Here is a 16,689-nt window from a genome sequence, read left to right on the forward strand (position 1 = left end):
ATGGTTAGTCCCACCCAACAGGCATGGCCTCATCTCACCATCTTCAGCCTCCAGCCCATCCCAGGAGGTGCATCAGAGCAGCTGCTGCAAATATTGGGAGAGAGTATTGTAAATGTGGTCCTTAAGGGCCAGGCGCTGGCTGGGGACATGAGAAGAGCCTTGGAAGGAATCAGAGATGATCCAGATCCCAAGAATACTACTGCTTTAATTCACAGGGGGAGAATCCAATTAAAAATATAAATCCTCTTGCTCTGGGCTCAGGGTAAAACACTGACTGCTGGGCAGAAACCTCCCCCAGGACAGAGCACTGGAGCCTCTCCAAGGGGGGGGGGGGTCTCATCCCCCGGCCCTGCCAGGCTGACGGAGACAGGGCTGTGGGCTGGCCAGGTGCACTCCTGAGCTGGGGACAAGGCTCTTCTTCCGGCAAGCGGCAGAAAACACGACATGGAAAGCTGAGATGAGAAATGCAGCCTTGTCACTAGGCAACAAGAGGAACCGGTGACGAAGGCTGGACGGCAGCCAGAAATACTCTTCTGGCCACTATTCCTTGAGTATTGTCTCAGGAGCAGTGCTAATCCTGCGATAACCGTGGAGGAGGGGGACATCACAAGGCTGGCTGGAGGGACAGCCACCAAGCCCGGGGGTTGCAGTCTGGCTGTCGCACCTCTCCAGGGAGCCCCCGCTCCGCACCCGGGGGACAGCCCAAGAGCTGCCAGTGCCCAAGCCCAAACTGAGTCCAAGAGATGGGGAGCAGCGCTCCAGCCCCTTGTCTGCTGCGGGATGGGGAGACGCTGCGTGTGCTGGGACAGGGACCGATGAGCTCCAGAGCCCTCGGCGTGGGCAGGGACCCACCTCTGCTGGGGGGGGCTGTGCGGGACAACCAGCCTGCAGAAGGGAGAATGCAGAACACAAACGCAGGCTGCACAGAGACCGCCCAGCGCGACCTTATCTCCCTGCCCCCCCCCAGGTGCTCCCCAGGGCGCGTGGGCACAGGGAGAGCCATGGCAAGCGCGGCAGCCTTGAGGCGAGGGAGCGGATGCCAGGCTCCACGAGGATGCACGTCGGAGCTCTGCTGGGAGCGAACAGGATTTGGGAAGGGGCAACGTGCTTGAGATCACAGAGAGCAACGAGAGGCACTCCCACTGTATATGGGGGCAAGGGACGTGCTGGGGCAGACCCGCCTGGGGACCCCCAGCCTGTTGGCAGCGTCTGCAGCCATGCGGTGCCTGTGCCCACTGCCAGTGCCAAACCCCGCTCTCTTTGGGGGCTGCTTTTCCAGCATCCCATAGGAATTGCAACAGCAGAGTCCCAGCCCGGTAGGCACCGGGGCAGAGAAGCCGTCGGTGGTCTGCTGGGAAGGTGAGTGAGTGGTGGCAGGCGCTGGGTTCATCCGAGTCTCAAAGGGAAATGACTCCGCCGTGGTGCTCCCGCTTGTCCGCGGAGCTGCCATTCCATCTACCCACGGCGAGCGCAGCACCAGGAGGGTGCAGCCACCAGCAGCCTTAGGAGCCTTTCCCAGTTAGCCAGGACATATCTCCAGTTCTAAAAACGGGAAAAAAGCAGCAGCAGTGAGATGTTTCCCAGCGTGTGCAAGCAAATGTGCTCAGCGTGCCTGGGCACTGGTCTGGGTACTGGTCTGGTCACCCGTCACCGGTCCCCATCCCAGCACCCGTGCTGCTCTGTGCAGAGGCACAGCCAGCCCAGGCAGGAGGGCAGCACCCCTTCCTCCACCCTCACTCTCATACCAATAAAACTGTCCAAAATCTCACGTGCAGACCCTCAATTCCATGTAATCCCCCAGCATGGCTCCCGCCACCCCTAGCCCCATCACCCAGCACAGCGGCATCGCCCCACGCAGAGGGAGCTGCAAAAGAATTTCACAGCCGTAACCAGTGTCCCCTCACACGAACTGGGGACAAGGCCCAAGCTGGGGGCTGGGCTGTCCCTCCTGCCAGCCCTTCATGCCCAGCACACCCGGGACCCCAAACCGAACATACTTGCCATGACGGACAAACAGCCTAAAAGGTGCGAAAGCAGCAGGAGACAGAGAGAGAAAAGACATTCAGGTTTTGGTGGTCCGGCTTCCTCCAGGCTCGCCAAGCCCCATCATGGGGGCCAGCAGCTCCCCCCACCGCCAGGCTGCCCATGAGATGCCACCTCCCTCCCAGCCACAAACCGGGGGGCCAGCAACCATTTCCCGATGTACTGGAAACAATGGGCACAACCCTGCCCTAGTCATTGGTGCCTGGGTGGACCTGGACATGCGCCCTGTCCCAGGGGTGCCTGGGGGTGTCTGAGCTGGCCTGGGGCTGCCCGGGGGCTGGGAGTGCTTGTCTCCCCGAGCTTTTAAAAAAGTCTGCTTTTATTCCAGATGTGGAAATACGCCAGGGACAGGGACCCACATTCGTCCCTCAGCTCTGATTCCTGCTCTAATGGCTCCTTCCCAGCTGTTTTCATCTCCCCAGCACTTGCCTTCCAGCACAGCATGTTCTGCACTCCCCCTCTGCACGCAGGGGGTACACTCTTTCTTGTGCAAAGTCTTCAAAACAAAGTGAAGGGAGAAAAATGCACTTTGCCTATGAGCTACATCCCAAGGAACTGGAAGCTGAGACACCAAGGGCCGGTGTCCCAGCACCGCGAGCTCTCCAGCTTTGCTCTGGCAGAAGGCTGTGCACAAGCAGCACACCCAGCCCCTCTGTGTCCCCTCGAGTGACTGGGTGCCCAGCCAGCAGCAGGCAGTGCCGTCTCGGTGACGTGCCAGCGCCCGGAGGCAGCGAGCACCACGTTCCCATTGGGTCTGTGCAAGGATTCGGATGCTGGTGTTTAAGACAAAGACCCGGTGTGTGGGATGCCAGACCTGGAGGCAGCACTTGGGGGGATGGAGTGAGCAGGGCAGGAAGAGAGATGCAAGAAGCGTATGAAGTGGGGAGCAGTGGGAAAGAGCTGCCCAGTGCCCACCGGGGTCCTGCCTCGGGCTGCTCAGCCCTGCCCTGCACCCCACGGCTGTGCTCGGCCCCTGCCCTGGCACTGCTGGTTCCCACAGTGCGTCTACTTACTCCACATCGCGCTTTCGGATGGCCCTGCCAGCAGCCAGGACCTCAGCCACCTTGGACACGATAGGGTCGTAGTTCATGCTGGCCACAGCCACCACCTCGTCGCTCCTAGGGCCGGGCAGAGCAGAGCAGTTAGGGCAGCCCCGGGCAGCCACTACTCCATCGCCCGAAAAGCAACGTGCTGGAGAGAAGCAGGAAGCAAAGAGAAACAGCCGCTGCTGCAGGGCCAGGACCCGTCCCAAGGCGTGAGCACCACAGGGACTGTGCTAGCGGTGTGGGACAGGGGACAGGAGAGTGCTCGGAGCTGGCACTGCAGGCTGGCCCCATGGTGGTCTCACTGGTGCTCACATGCGGGTGTGGTGAGCATCACTAGGGTGCCCAGAGGACAGAGACAGCTCTGGGGCTGTCATATTTGAGGGCTGCTGCTGTGATTTAGAAGAACTCTGCTTTCTGAGCCTGCATCTTCTCTGCTGCAATGCTTGATGTCCCACCTGATGTAAACGAGGTCCTCCACTCTCCCCAGCACAAGAACCCATTCCCTAGGGATGTAACTCCAATTATATGTGCAGGGACTCACAAGTTTTCTTTACAGAAGACAGCCAGTCTCCTTCCAAGACGCTTGCAGCAGTACCTGATGACGCTGCAGTGCAGATTCCACCTTCTCCTGTTGACCCATGTTCAGAAACACAAACTGCCAAGGAGAACCCTGTCCCACCATGAACCACAGCCTGGGGAGACCCTACAGGTGGTTGTTTCCATCACACAGGGCCTCGACCTTGGCTACTCCACCATTGCTTGACGCCTCCGGTGCTCAGCACACCATGGGGCTGAGGCTTCAGGACTCCTGGGAGGCTCTGCACCACCTTCACCCCACACCACATGGTCTTGAAGCTTCAATGGTTTCCTTTACATTTGGTTTCTTGAGCACAGACAGCTCCCAGCTGGGAAGCAGAAACTGGCTGGAGAGACCTACCCATCAAAACCAGGGGCAGATGTGCTGCTCCAAGGGCATGAGGAACCAAGCCATGCAAGGGAAAGGAACGGAAGACGTAATCCCACCAGCCACCCACTGGCTCAGCCTCAAGCCCAGCCAGTGCCTGACTTGACCAGCCGGGAAGGCGAATGCAGCCCAGACACTTCTGTCAGCAAGACATGGGGTAGCTGGTCCTTTTGTGAAATAACTCACAGGGCGCTGGTGAGATGGAGCATCCCACATCAGCAGGGGCTTTTAAACATTTGTTTGTCAGATGAGGAAGCCAGGAAGAATCCCTCTTTTCCAAAAGGTCTTTAGAGGCAACAAGAGTGCCCTTCCTGAACCTGAGATCTGGAGCAATCAGAAGTCCTGGCATAAAGGCTGAGGGAAGATGGAGCACTGTGGATGAGCACCACGTCTACACGGTCTTCCCCTCCTCTGCAGGGTTCAACGTAACGGAAGTGGGGAACCATGAAGAAGACGACTACAGCAATTCCCTGGACCTCCCAAGATCGCCAAGATCTTAGGGGTGGGATGACATAGGTCTGTTCTGGCTGAGGTGCTACGGTGAACAGTGTCCCACGGGGACATCTGCAGAGCACTGTCCCGTACACCTCCAGGCACAGGGCCTCACACTGATCCCTCCACAGCTCACACAGCTCTAAATGAAGATAAGTAAACAGCTTTCTTCTTCAGACTCCGGGGAAAAAAGAGCCTTATCGTGAAAGTTGGTGCTGAGGACAGGCTCTGGGAGTGGAAACCACCAGCAGTTCATGCAACAACCAAGAGAGCACGCACCAGAAGTGTCCACACCATCGGCTGGGCACGGCAGAAAGAAGCAGGAGGGGACAGTCGATTTGGGACAGTGTCCTCAGTCCAAAAGCATTAGCATTAGCACCAACCAGAACAACAATCACCAAACAAGAAAAAGAGGAAGAAGTGCTCCCGGTGACCTCTCACAGAAGCAGAGACAGGGACTTGATTACAGCCGAGCAAAGCAGCGGGAGATGCACTGGCTGACCCCTGGCCAGCCTCCGCTCCCCCAGTACCTCCGGCTCTCAGCGCAGGATGCCCTCCTGGTGCCCAAAAGCCATCTGCGGGAGCCCCTCCTGGGTGGCAGAACAACGCAGCGCTCAGCAGCGATCCCCGCCGCCGGGGAGCTGCTGCCCACCGAGCCTGGCTTTGCTGCACACCGGCAGGTCTCCCCGGGCAGCCCTCACCCCTGGCGGCACGCCGAGCATGGGGCTGCTGAACCGAGCAGGGATTACGCTCCTTGCTCGGGGCTTTTCTTTTGAACAGGCTCTACAGATGTTTAATTAAAGCAACCTGACATTTCCTTTCTAATTAGTGTTGGGATAAATAGCTAAATGCTCTTGGTATGGAAAAGAGGTTTCAAAGAAGATTATTTGCTGGGAAGAAATGTGTGCTGGTGTGGCTGGTGGATGCCCAGCCCTGTAATGCTGCGTTCACTGCATGCAGGGGACTGCCAGCAAGGCCAGGGGACCCGAGACGGGGCAACACCACGGCTGCGGAGCGGCTTCGCGGGGGACGCAGCAGCAAAAGTACCTACAATTCTGCAAACCACTGCAGCAAAACTGCCAAAAATGGGGTTTTATCTTCCCCCATCTCGCACTCGCTGAGCAAACTGTGTATTTTAAAATGCTGCTCTGGCAGTTATGTGATTTAAATGCACTTCCGAACATGGAGAGGGTGGGGAGTGCCAGCCCAGCGGCTGTGGCTGAAGAAGGGGAATGTCCCGGTGCAGCAGCTCTCCCCAGCACAGGTGGTGCCTTGGCACAAACCCACCCTTTTAGGCAATTTTGGCCAAGGTGCCAGCAAGCTTAGAGGTGCATCCACATGTAAAGGGCCCCTGTGTGCCGGAGGATGCTGGAGCCCCATTGCCTGCAGCAGGTTTTTTATCTGAGGTGCACAGGCACCAGGAGAAGCAGAGGGCAGGGGACAGAGGGGCAGCGAGCCCTGGTGAGGTGATCTCTGCAGAAAAGTAGCTGGCTCCTGCCCAGAGCTCCCTCCTGATCCCTGACTGAATGCTGCTGCCGAGTAGTTTGATTGCTGAGTCGGGCAGACCTTCGCTTCCCTGGTTTCACTCTCCTCATCCTTAATATTAGAAATCACCTGAAGAAAGTCTCCACGCGTGAGGAGGCTCTGTGGCCATTGATTTCAGATTGGGACGGGACAAAGGCAACAAAAGAATAAACAGCAGCAAGTATTCTGGGGATAAATTCATGGTGCACGGTCTTGCCAGTCTAAACTGCTCAAGAACAGCAGAGGCAACACATCCCAGCTGTCAACACATCTCGGGAAAGTTTTCCCAGAGAGGCTCCCAGCCTGGGGCAGAGCTGGGTTTCACTACAGGTGTAACAAAAGCTTCCGAACTCTTGCTAACCTTCACAGCTTGTTAATAGACAGAAGAGTTTTTTGAGCTTAATTTGTCAAACCAGAAGCAGAAACAGTGATGCCTGAGCTCCCAGCCCATCCCTGGTCACAAATCACTAATCAGTGATGAGACGGGAAGGAAATCTTTGATGGGAATTACCAGCAACAAATTAATAGAAGCCATTATCTGCTCTCAGATACGATGTGAATAAATGTAAGTGCCAACATCTGGCAGACGTTCGGTCCGAAAAGCAGCTTAACTTGCTCTATTCATAGCACGTTGTTTCTTTGGGACCTTTTATTAGTGTCCTGCAACCTTAGCGTCCAGAGAGCAATGAAACCGAATGAAAAGTTCCAGCAAAAATATTTTCCATCCTAGAAGAACAAGCTGAGATGAATGCCTGTGTAGGAAGGTGGAGAAAAGAAACACTTACTTGGTATAAAATGCCACAAACTTCAGTTCGTCTAAATCTCCCTGAATGACAACATCATCGAATCCTTCCCCGTGGCCTGGAAGGCAGAGAAGAAGAAGTGGATTCAGCAACAATTCCCCTGGATCCAGCTCCAGCCCCTAAGACAGAGTGTTTTAATCCAGAGCTACACGAAGAGCATGCTGCAGTCACCAAGAGAGCAGCACCAGAAGACGAGGGTACCAAAACGCACCCGTTCTCGTTCAGAGAAGTGCAAGTTCAGGGATACTGTCTCTGCTCATGCTGGGCCATCCCTCGTGACCACAGCCATCCCTCTGGCCCTGCACACCATGGCCGTGAGCAGACAGGTTTCAGAGGACACACCAAGACCCTCAGGAGCCAGGAAGGGAAGCAGACCCGAGGCAGAGGCTCGCCCGGAGAGTCCACAGCAGGGGAGGCGGCTGTGACTTCTCTACCCCAGAACACCTCCACCAGCACAAACTCTGCAGCAGCCTTGGGGAGCCCCTTACCCGCGTATCGGATGCTCTTCCCGAACATAGCCGTCCACAAACACGGGACTGTGCTGATCTCCATGCCATGGGCCAGCATGTTCAGCGCAGCTATACGGCCTGCAAGAGAGAAGCAGCAGAATAAGCCAGGAAGCTCCGCGCCAGGGCAAGCATTGTGGCCTGCCCTCAGGTCGCAGCACAGCATTGACATCTCTAGTCCCAGACTATAGGAAAACCAAGACCTTCTGCTTAGGCTAACAAACAAACAAACACACAGCAGCAAACACCAACAAGGAAACGCCTCGCCTCGTCCGAGGTGGGGCTCGGAATCCTCCCTGCAGTGCGGCTCCTACAGACTCGTCTCCTCTGCTGGCATGAGCAACGTGCTCGTCAGCCTGTTCCAACCCAACCCCTGCGGCAGTGACAGAGCTGAGAGCTTGCAGAGCTCCCACCACAAGCAAGGATGGGATGGATAAACCTCCGGAGGGCACGGAGACTGCTAGGGCACAGTCCCTGCCACAGAGGCATGTCTGGACCAGCACCAAAGGCGTCTGTGTCCAAAGGCTAACGCTGGAGGTGTGGTTCCAAAGCCTCTCAGCCAGGGCACCCACCCAGAGGCCAACTGCCCCACGGGGCCGTGGCCTTGGAAAGCTTGAGGGCAGCCGATCACGCCAGGGTTTCCAGCCTTGCTGGCGTGAAGGGAAGGAAGGTCTCAGCTCTGCAGCATGCTCCCGGGCCAGCCCAGCAGCGTGGGCAGCCCAGCTGGGGATGTGAGCCCGAGCTAACATTAGGATGTGAACTCCTAAGTGTCCTGGGGCAAGAAGATTTGGCTCCTGCAGCGACTGCAGGTGCCAGGGAGCACACAGTATATGGGAAAGCCTGTCCCTGGGCACCTCTGTGTTTGTAACAAGGCATCGTTAGGCAACGCACGCCAAGAAGGCTGACAAACGAAGGTATATTGGGCAGGATAAAACATACCTGCTTCAAAATGTTTAATACAAGTACCCAGTTTGTGCCTTGGCAGTTGTCTCATTCTCTTGCTAGAGAGCTTGGGAATTTCCTGGGGATCTGGGAAAGGCCCTTTGCATAAGCAATTTGCTGTTGCAAAGCAAAGGGCCTGAAAAGCACCTACCGTGCATATGGGCCATCTGCCAGTGAGGGACGTTCACCTTCTTATTATTCCTCAAGGCCAGCGGGAACGTGACAGCGTCACCGGCTGCAAAGACTCCGGGGATGTTGGTTTGCATCATCTGCAGGGAAGAAGCAAAGTGTGCATTGGTGGGGTTTGCACCCTACGCAAACAGAAACAGGGAACTGCTCTAGAGCTGCCACGGTCCCCAGGAACACAGGGACAGGCCTCTGCTCGGCTGTGGGACCCCCAGGTGGGACTTGAGGTAGCGTTCCTCAGTTTCAAAGCAGACCTCACGGGCAGGGACCCACAGCATCCCTCTGCCAGTGGGTTACTTGTTAAAAAGCTGCACAGACCGGCGTCCCGGAGCCCCTCTTAGAAGACTGGGGTCTGTCGGTGTTTGCAAACAGAGCCTGGCTTATTGCACATATGAGTAATAAGCGCAGGGGTGGGTGGCAATGAGCTCCTGCACCCCCAACATGCTCCTCGCTCACGGCATACACTGCTCATCAGCACCAACACCGCTCCCACTGGAGTCACTGGTGGTGGGGAGGAAAGATGAGATCCTTTGGGATCCTTGGAAAAGTGGATCTTTCACCACATCTTTCCCTCCAAAATATCCGCACCATTCCAGGACAGCTCAGAGCCGGACCAAAGCCACAGCATCCAGGGCTGGGGTTTGCAATCCCCTCATTTACAGGGGGGGGTCCCAGGCACTCCAGCGTGATGCTCCCAGCACCTCAGCAGATGAAACGCCCCTGTACAGCAGTTCGGAGCACCAGGGAAGCTAATCTCGGAGGAGAGCAGACTCGGCTACTCCTGCTCTGCCCCCTGGCAGGGGCTGCCCCCCGGACTCACCTTGTTGACCACGACGAAGCCTTTGGAGTCGATGCTGATGCCACTCTGCTTGAGAAAGCCCGTTGCCGGGACGGCGCCTGCGGGAGAGGGCAGGGGCTGCTGGTGTGGTAGCTGGGCGTCTGCGCAGCCCCGGGAGGCTGACCCCGAGGCCAGCAGACCCCCCCCTGCCCGCACAACCCGTCTGCCCCACGGGAAAGGCAGCGGGCTGCTCCGGGAGCGGGCAGCGGAGCCAGGCACCCTACAGACCCCCCACTGCACCACGCCCCGCACCCCCAGGGTCCCTACCGCCCTCCAGCCATCAGTGCGCCCCTGTAATCCGCCCACCACCTTTTTCTAGTGCTTGAAGATAATTTTCAATCCACTTCTCTTTTATTGGCATTTTGTAAAAAGTATATTTAAAAGGGAGCCCTCGGGTTTGCAGACAGGGCTCCTCTGCCTCCCCCAAAGTCTGCACCTTTTCTTCAGCTTTCATTTTCCTTTTTCAATCTTTTTTTTCACTAGCCTTCACAAATTGGAGTAGTCAATAAAACAACAAAAGCAGAATTCAACTAATTCTGTGATTCTTCCAGTCTGCAATATTTTGAAAAGCTACAGAGTGAGAAAGGATCTTTTTTGCCCCCAAGTGTAAAGGAGAAAAATACCCTCTTCTACAGCAGTGGCAGCAATAAAAAAACAACAGAGGAAAAATAAGTTCTGTTTGGGAAGGCTTTAGAAAAAACAACTTGAGAGGATGAAATTGGTTTGAATGGGTTCTTCTTCTGGAAAAAAACTAAACCATTACTGTTTTCCAAATATATTTGCATTATGGGGTGGTGGCTCTAGAAAGGCCTTCTTCAGCTTTGCTGTGCAGACTCACGTGTGGCAGCCGAGTGGGGCTGGCACATCACCGCCTGCACCCCAGCGACCTGGCCCCAGGGGCCCATCGCTGCCCTGTCCCCCCCAGCTTCTCCTCCGCCGGGCAAAGCACTGCCAGCCCGCCAGTCTCCGCACCCGCAGCAACCGCCCCTTACCAACACCGACGACACAGACGTCGGCACGCAGGACCTTCCCGCTCTTCAGCACAACCTCCTTCAGCTGCGTGAGACACAGGGGGACATCGCGGTTATTTTAGGGACAAACCCCCGTCCCCCGCAGCAGCAGCAAGCCAAGCCGGCAGCTCCCTTCACTTTTGACATGCAAGTTGACCACAATTACTTAGAACGGCAGCAGCAGGAGGGTGGGCACAAGGAAACTACCCTGCATACTGCGCTGGAGCACCTTTGCTCCTGGGGGTTAAATCCAGGAACATGAATTTCAGGGGCTAGGAAAGAGTGGAGGGCAAAATCCCAGCGGCAAAGGGAACGGCGGCCCTGGGGGATGTCACGGCGGTGCCCCGGGGGAGCCCCTGCCCACACCCTACCTTGCCCTCCTGCTCCCGCAGCTCCGACACCTCGGTCTGCATGTAGAACTTCACCCTGTTGCTCTCGAACATCTGGAGGAGGGACACGGGACAGAGCAGGGGACATCAGGACCCCAAACCACCCCCTCCCCTGGTGTCCCTGTGCCCCCTGCACTGCCCTGCCCACCCCGGGCTCGCCTCGACCTATGCTGCAAAGGGGATTGGCACCACCCCGGTCCCCAACACGTGTCCAGAAGAAGGTGCTCTACCGCATGTGGGCCACGAGAGGGAAGACGCAGCCCGTTCTTTCTTTCTACTGACGTCTACCATCACAGCTTAATCAATAAACATTAAACAACAAGTTAATTAGTGCAGTAAGTGAAACAAGCAGAGCCCATTCTGTCACCAAACCCTCCCCTTGGATGGGAAAGTGAGGTCACCTTCATGACAGCGCGGCCAACCCTCTCCCCAAAGAACTTCTTGAAGGGGACCTCCTCCAGCTCCACCACGGACACCGAGTGGGCCCTCTCCGCAAGGTAGGCAGCCACCTCCATCCCTGGGGAACAGATGCAGGTCCAAGCAGCCGTGGGACCTCTGGTGCCGCCCTGCCTCCCCAGTACTGCCCGCTCCTCGCTGGGGACGTTGGACCAGCTGAGCTAGGAGATCTGCGGTGCCACCAGACCTGGCGGCCACACCACTCCAGGTGAGGTTTATGATTTATGGCAATTTGATCTTAGATGCAGGTTTCCAAGACCAAAGGCAGGGAGGAACCGGCCACAATGAAGTCCCACAGTGCCCCAGGAAGCCGCAGCACTTGGAACACTGGACCTCAGATGAGGGAAACATTCCTCTTACGGCTGGGACTGTCTCAGCAGAGTTAATAAGCCGCAGGCTGAAAACAGCCCTAGTGACTAGCTGTTTTCTCCGACCACAACGGGACAATTTTGGTGCTGGCAATTGCATGGGAACCTTCACCAAGACATTTTCTATCTATGGGGTTTTTTTTGGAAATGGATCTTTTTGATGACCTGCAGTTTGCAATTGGCCCCCCACATCACGTGCTTTTCTGTGGCTGGGATGTATTGAACCATTAAAACAGGATTTTTTTTTTTTAAATGAAGAAAAATAAAAATATGTGACATTTTATAATAAATTCCCTGACTAATACCCATTTATGCTTAAGGCTTGCAGGACCCACAATAATTTTGTTAGAACCGTATCAAGCAAAAAGAAGAACCATCAAAGAAACTATAAGATTTTTCCTGTGTATTTTAAAAATTTACCACCCTGCTGAAAAGTAAAAGAGAAATAAACTCAAAGGCTTTCACCTACCAACAAGAAGCCTCTTCAGTAAAATCAATTTATTCAGCAAGGAGATGTCCTTACCATCCACCTGGAGCTGGAGGTTGGACTACTAGAGGTCCAGGTAGGGGGGGGGGTATGGGGGGAACTGTACCTCTAAGCGGGCAGTGACAAACTGGGCGAGGGGCTGGGACTGTCTGCAGGAAGACGCGGGCAGCAGAGATGCGGACACCCGCAGAGCGAGCGCTCACCCAGGAAGGATGCTCCCACGATAACCACGTTCTTGCTTGTGGCCAGCTTCACGACACGGTTGGCATCTTCGGGTGTCCGGATGTTGAAAACATTTTCCACCTCCTTGCCTTTGCAGCTGAGAGCTTTGGGCCTGAAAAGCACACATTGAGAGCGATACAGGGGCTTTTCTTGACCCCGTGGTGGCAATTGGGACTGCAGACCCCCCCCTTCCGGGGCTCCAGCAGCATCTCAGCCTTTCCTTTTGTCACCTTTCTCTGGGCTGGAGACATAACATGGAAAAACCCAGATGCTGGTGGACAATGGCCAGAGCAGGACTGCGAATTCCGGCACAGGAGGGGCTGCTCGGTTGCCCTCCCCAGCCCCATTAGCGGACCGGTGGCCCCACGGGGCTGGGCTGAGCTCCCTTCTGGGGCAGTGCAGCACAGCGAGGATGGGTACTGCTTCACAAGCTTGTGCTTAACTGATGGCGTGTTGTAAAATTTTCAGAAGCTCACTGCAACACAGAAAACTCCCTCTGTCCTCCACCAGACACTTTGGAGCCAGGTATTGAACATTTCATCAGCCTCCGCAGAGGCAGATTCCCCTATTCCCCCATTCGTTCCTAGGGGCACGCTGCTGATGCTGTAGCCCTTTAACCACGTCCTCCCCGTGCACTTACTGGAGCCTAGATATTTTTAAATATCTGGCTCCTGCATACCCGACTCACATCTGGAAATGGGACAGATGATCCTAAATAATTTAGGTACCTTAAAAACATTTGCCCAGGGTACCTGGAGCTTGTGCATAAGGACTTTGAAATTATTGCCAAAGGCTTAATCCTCTTTTGAACCTCATTAGGTGGACGGTGCAGACAGCATTTTGGCTGCAGCGCTGCACACCCCAGCACCAGCCTTCAGCACTCGGGGCTCTGGGGCTGTTGTTGTTATTGGTGGCACACAGGGTTGCAATGCGAGTCCCTGCTCCAGCTGCTCTACAGCATCCCTTCCCTGGATGATAAATTTTGCAGGGGCTGCATTCCTCCTGCTTCATTTTGTGCCTTGGTGTGAGGAGCACAAGGAGATGGCGCCAGGAAGCCTCATTTCCATCTTAAAGTGCCAATTTTGATAAATCCCTACTGAACACAAACTGACCCACTGCTGCCAGGGCACTAGCGACGACGCTGGTCCCAGGCGATGCTCTGCGCCCCGGCAGCAGCTGTGCGGAGCAGGACCCGCACATCGCTACTGCCCTTCCCTATGGCTGGACCAGGTTTCAGTCTTGAAAACTTCCCTCCTCGGGGCAAGCCTCACAAAGGTTCTGTTAGGCTGGGGCAACAGCAACACCTCATTAAGGCTGCAGCAGAGAAGCATTAAGCTTTCATTGTTGAGAAAGACCTTAAAGAAAGATGGAAATTCAGATGGAAGAATCATCCGATTGTCAAGGTTGAGTATTATTGAGGGTGAAAAGAAGAGCAACGTGGCAAAAATGACCTCTAAAAAAACTTTCAGGATACTTCCATTTTGAAGGCTTTTGAAAGAAAATATGTTCAAGGTCCTGGCACTCATTTTAATATTCTAAGATGATGAACTCAGTGGGAATTTCCTGAGTCTCTCCCACATGCTCTCAAGCCAGCTCCCAGGGAACAGCACAGTGTTAGGGTGCTGCTGACAAATTCCTCCAACTCTTCAAATCTCGGTTTTCTATCAGTTTCTTTAACACCAAACAACACACGCACCCAGACTGCTTCAGTGGGTACGTTTTCTTAACACCCTTTTGACCTTGGCGCTGACCGTGAAACACCCCAGGCAGTAAATCCCGCAGCCGTCCCGCCAGCCCCCATGTCTGGTTACCGGCTTTCCGGGCGACTCTTGGGTGACACAGAGGCTTTTCAGCTTTGGCTGAGCAGACATACCCAGCACAGCTTTACAGAGATGGAGACATAGACACAGATCTATAGATACAGATATAGACAGAAATATCCAACAGGTGTTCCGTGCCTTTTCTGCAAACACCCTTGCAAACAAATTCAGTGTCCAAACACAACCACCATATTTGACCCCTTATCCCCAGGCACAAGCTCCTCATTCTCAGATAAATAATTTCTCCTGATCTTTAAAATGTTTGTTCGTAGCTTACGTGCTTCCAGTCGCTATCAGTAGCTTGTTGTATTCCATCTTAAACCCATCCTTGAACACGGCTATCTTGTTCTTGATATCCACAGCCGCAACCTGAAATCATTCCTAAATAATGTTAAGGGATGAAATCCCAGACATTCACTGAGCTCCCAGCCCAACCAACTTGTCTGTCAGGTTTTAGTCCCGTGTTCCTGTCCATAGCTTAGACAGATCACACCTTATACATTCCTAGTTGCCTTTTCACAAATCCTTGAATATCTCCCAGTATAAATAAAATAATTGGGAGAAATGTTTAAACCATCACCACCTGCACTGCTTGCAGGCTGATTATCCTAATCAGAGGCCCACTGGTCACCCCAGATCCACGTGAGGATGCTCGCAAATGGCAGGTAAGAAATGACGGTCACCACGGAGCTGGCACAGGGGGTCCTTCCTGCCGCAGGAGGAATTGCATTCAGTGGCTTCGAACAACCACAGGCAACCTGCGCTCTGGGGCATAAAACAGGGGTGCTGGGAGAGACCCAACGTTTCTGCAGCTGCATACAATGGGCCAAGAACAGAGACAGCTGCCACATTTCCTGAACTTGGCCTTTGCATACCAGCACTTGCAGAAGACAGCCTGCAAGTACACACAGAACTCTCCTTACCTGCATTTCAGTCAGGACTTCGATGTCGTAGGTGCGGAAGAACTCCTTGGGGCGTAGGGCGATCTGCTCCGGGTGGGAATCCATCGACTGCAAAGAAAGCCATTTTTCTGTCAACTGCTGTGGGTTGAACAGGTGAGTGGAGAAATGCCTGTTACCAACACAAGTCAGTGGTAGTCTGAAGTCAGTCCTTATGGCATGGGTTAAAAGAGTTGCTCTACGGGGGGCTGGAATCAAAGCCTGTTCAAGTAAAAGTCGCCACAAGTCACTAGACTGGGCTCTGGTTCCTTCTCTGCCTGCTCGGTGCAGGAGTGGCATCGACTGGCTAAGGCAGGACCACAGCAAGTGCTTCTGAGTGCCTAAAGCAGCTCTGACTGCAGCCCCTCATAACACTCGAGTTCACAGGAGCAAAAGAAAAGCCACATTATTTGGAAACAACCAGCTGCCAGGGGAAATGGAAGTTAAAAGAGCAATAAGAACAATCAGCATTAACACAGCAAGGGCAACACTTTCAAAAGCACCCAAGTTATGTAGCACAAGTTCCCTCAAAAGCAGAAGCAGGGGCATGTGGCCCATATCTGCTCATCTTTAGCTGCAAGATAAAGGTTCTCGCTCTTCCCAGCCTTCCCTGGTCACGTGGGTAAGATCCACATCATCTTTACATGCAGGGTTGAGCTCACATTTAAGCCCAAGTTCATCCGTTCTCCTAACCCTGTGGGCACAAGCTTGTAAGCTGAGGACAAGCCGAGCACCAAGCGACCCGTGTGCAGGCTGCCCCATGCTCCAATGCATCCCTGCCTGCCTGGAGCACAGCAGGGACAAGCATGGCCACACACATGCCGTGGTCAAGCCCTGCAAGATATCACACAGCGCTGAGCAGCAGTATCATCTACCCGTGCCACACAGGCAGGATGCTAGGGCTTGACCCAAGAGAGACAGGGGATGCAGGAATCAAGGGCTTCACCATCTGCCCGTGGGCGCAGATGTGCAAGGTCCTTCTCCCTGGAGGTGGCTGGGTCAGGGGCTGGGATGAACCCTGCAGGACACTCCCTTACCGTGACTTCAGATAACGCTGTGCTCAGAAGAGACCCAGCTCTCAGGGCTTCAGGCAGGTGCAGGGTCATGCAGGTTTTACTGCAAATTCTTTGAACACTCAATGTTTACAGAGAGGAATGTCTGACTCCACGGCTTGGGAGCGGCAGCCGCAACGGCAGCGTGCAGGGAGGGCAGTGCAGAGCAGTGCATGACCACCATGGGTTTTGCTGCTGCTCAGTGCTTCAGAGACAGTAATGGGGATGTTGCAGCACACCAGGGAGCAGGTCATGGTCCAAAGGGGACAAAGAGGAACAGTCCGGTGGGACGTCGGGACAGACTGATAACAGGCGTTCAGCAAGGTGAGTAAAGGCCATGCTACAGTTTCAGGAGGCAAGAAGTCCGCTGCTTACAGCTTTATGTGCTCCTCCTCTGACGAATCTTCCCAGGGTTAGTCCCACTCAAAACAGGATAAAGAAAAATCCCCTTTATCTCTACTCTGTTGCCGAAAATTCTGCCTTCTCTTCCATGGGCTTTGTGCACCTTCCAAAGGCAACTACAGCAGAGGTGCTTAGTGAAGAGTTTAACAAACCATGCATAACATCTCTGGCGTGTGAGATGTTCTCACTATTTCATGGAGA

At 54.6% G+C, this 16,689-nt stretch overlaps 1 protein-coding gene across 2 annotated transcripts in view; it reads right to left on the bottom strand.

Moving 5' to 3' along the window:
- Nucleotides 1-1,401: 1,401 nt before the first annotated feature.
- AIFM3 (AIF family member 3) overlaps nt 1,402-16,689 on the bottom strand; it is a 44,253-nt gene continuing 28,965 nt past the window's right edge. The window contains exons 9-21 of one of the 2 annotated variants that reach the window (XM_075433840.1): nt 15,020-15,106; nt 14,374-14,465; nt 12,258-12,388; nt 11,145-11,260; nt 10,726-10,797; nt 10,337-10,400; nt 9,327-9,403; nt 8,472-8,589; nt 7,361-7,459; nt 6,855-6,930; nt 3,057-3,161; nt 1,998-2,018; nt 1,402-1,542 (exon numbers count right to left, since the gene is read on the bottom strand). In XM_075433840.1, coding sequence (XP_075289955.1) covers nt 1,503-1,542; nt 1,998-2,018; nt 3,057-3,161; nt 6,855-6,930; nt 7,361-7,459; nt 8,472-8,589; nt 9,327-9,403; nt 10,337-10,400; nt 10,726-10,797; nt 11,145-11,260; nt 12,258-12,388; nt 14,374-14,465; nt 15,020-15,106 — 1,098 coding nt within the window. In that variant the 3' untranslated portion in view covers nt 1,402-1,502. Of the gene's footprint in view, nt 2,019-3,056; nt 3,162-6,854; nt 6,931-7,360; nt 7,460-8,471; nt 8,590-9,326; nt 9,404-10,336; nt 10,401-10,725; nt 10,798-11,144; nt 11,261-12,257; nt 12,389-14,373; nt 14,466-15,019; nt 15,107-16,689 lie in introns of both variants that reach the window. The other variant, XM_075433839.1, reaches the window with a different exon arrangement.

This window comes from Opisthocomus hoazin, chromosome 12 (assembly GCF_030867145.1).
Source record: "Opisthocomus hoazin isolate bOpiHoa1 chromosome 12, bOpiHoa1.hap1, whole genome shotgun sequence".
In the NCBI taxonomy this organism is placed as follows: domain Eukaryota; kingdom Metazoa; phylum Chordata; class Aves; order Opisthocomiformes; family Opisthocomidae; genus Opisthocomus; species Opisthocomus hoazin.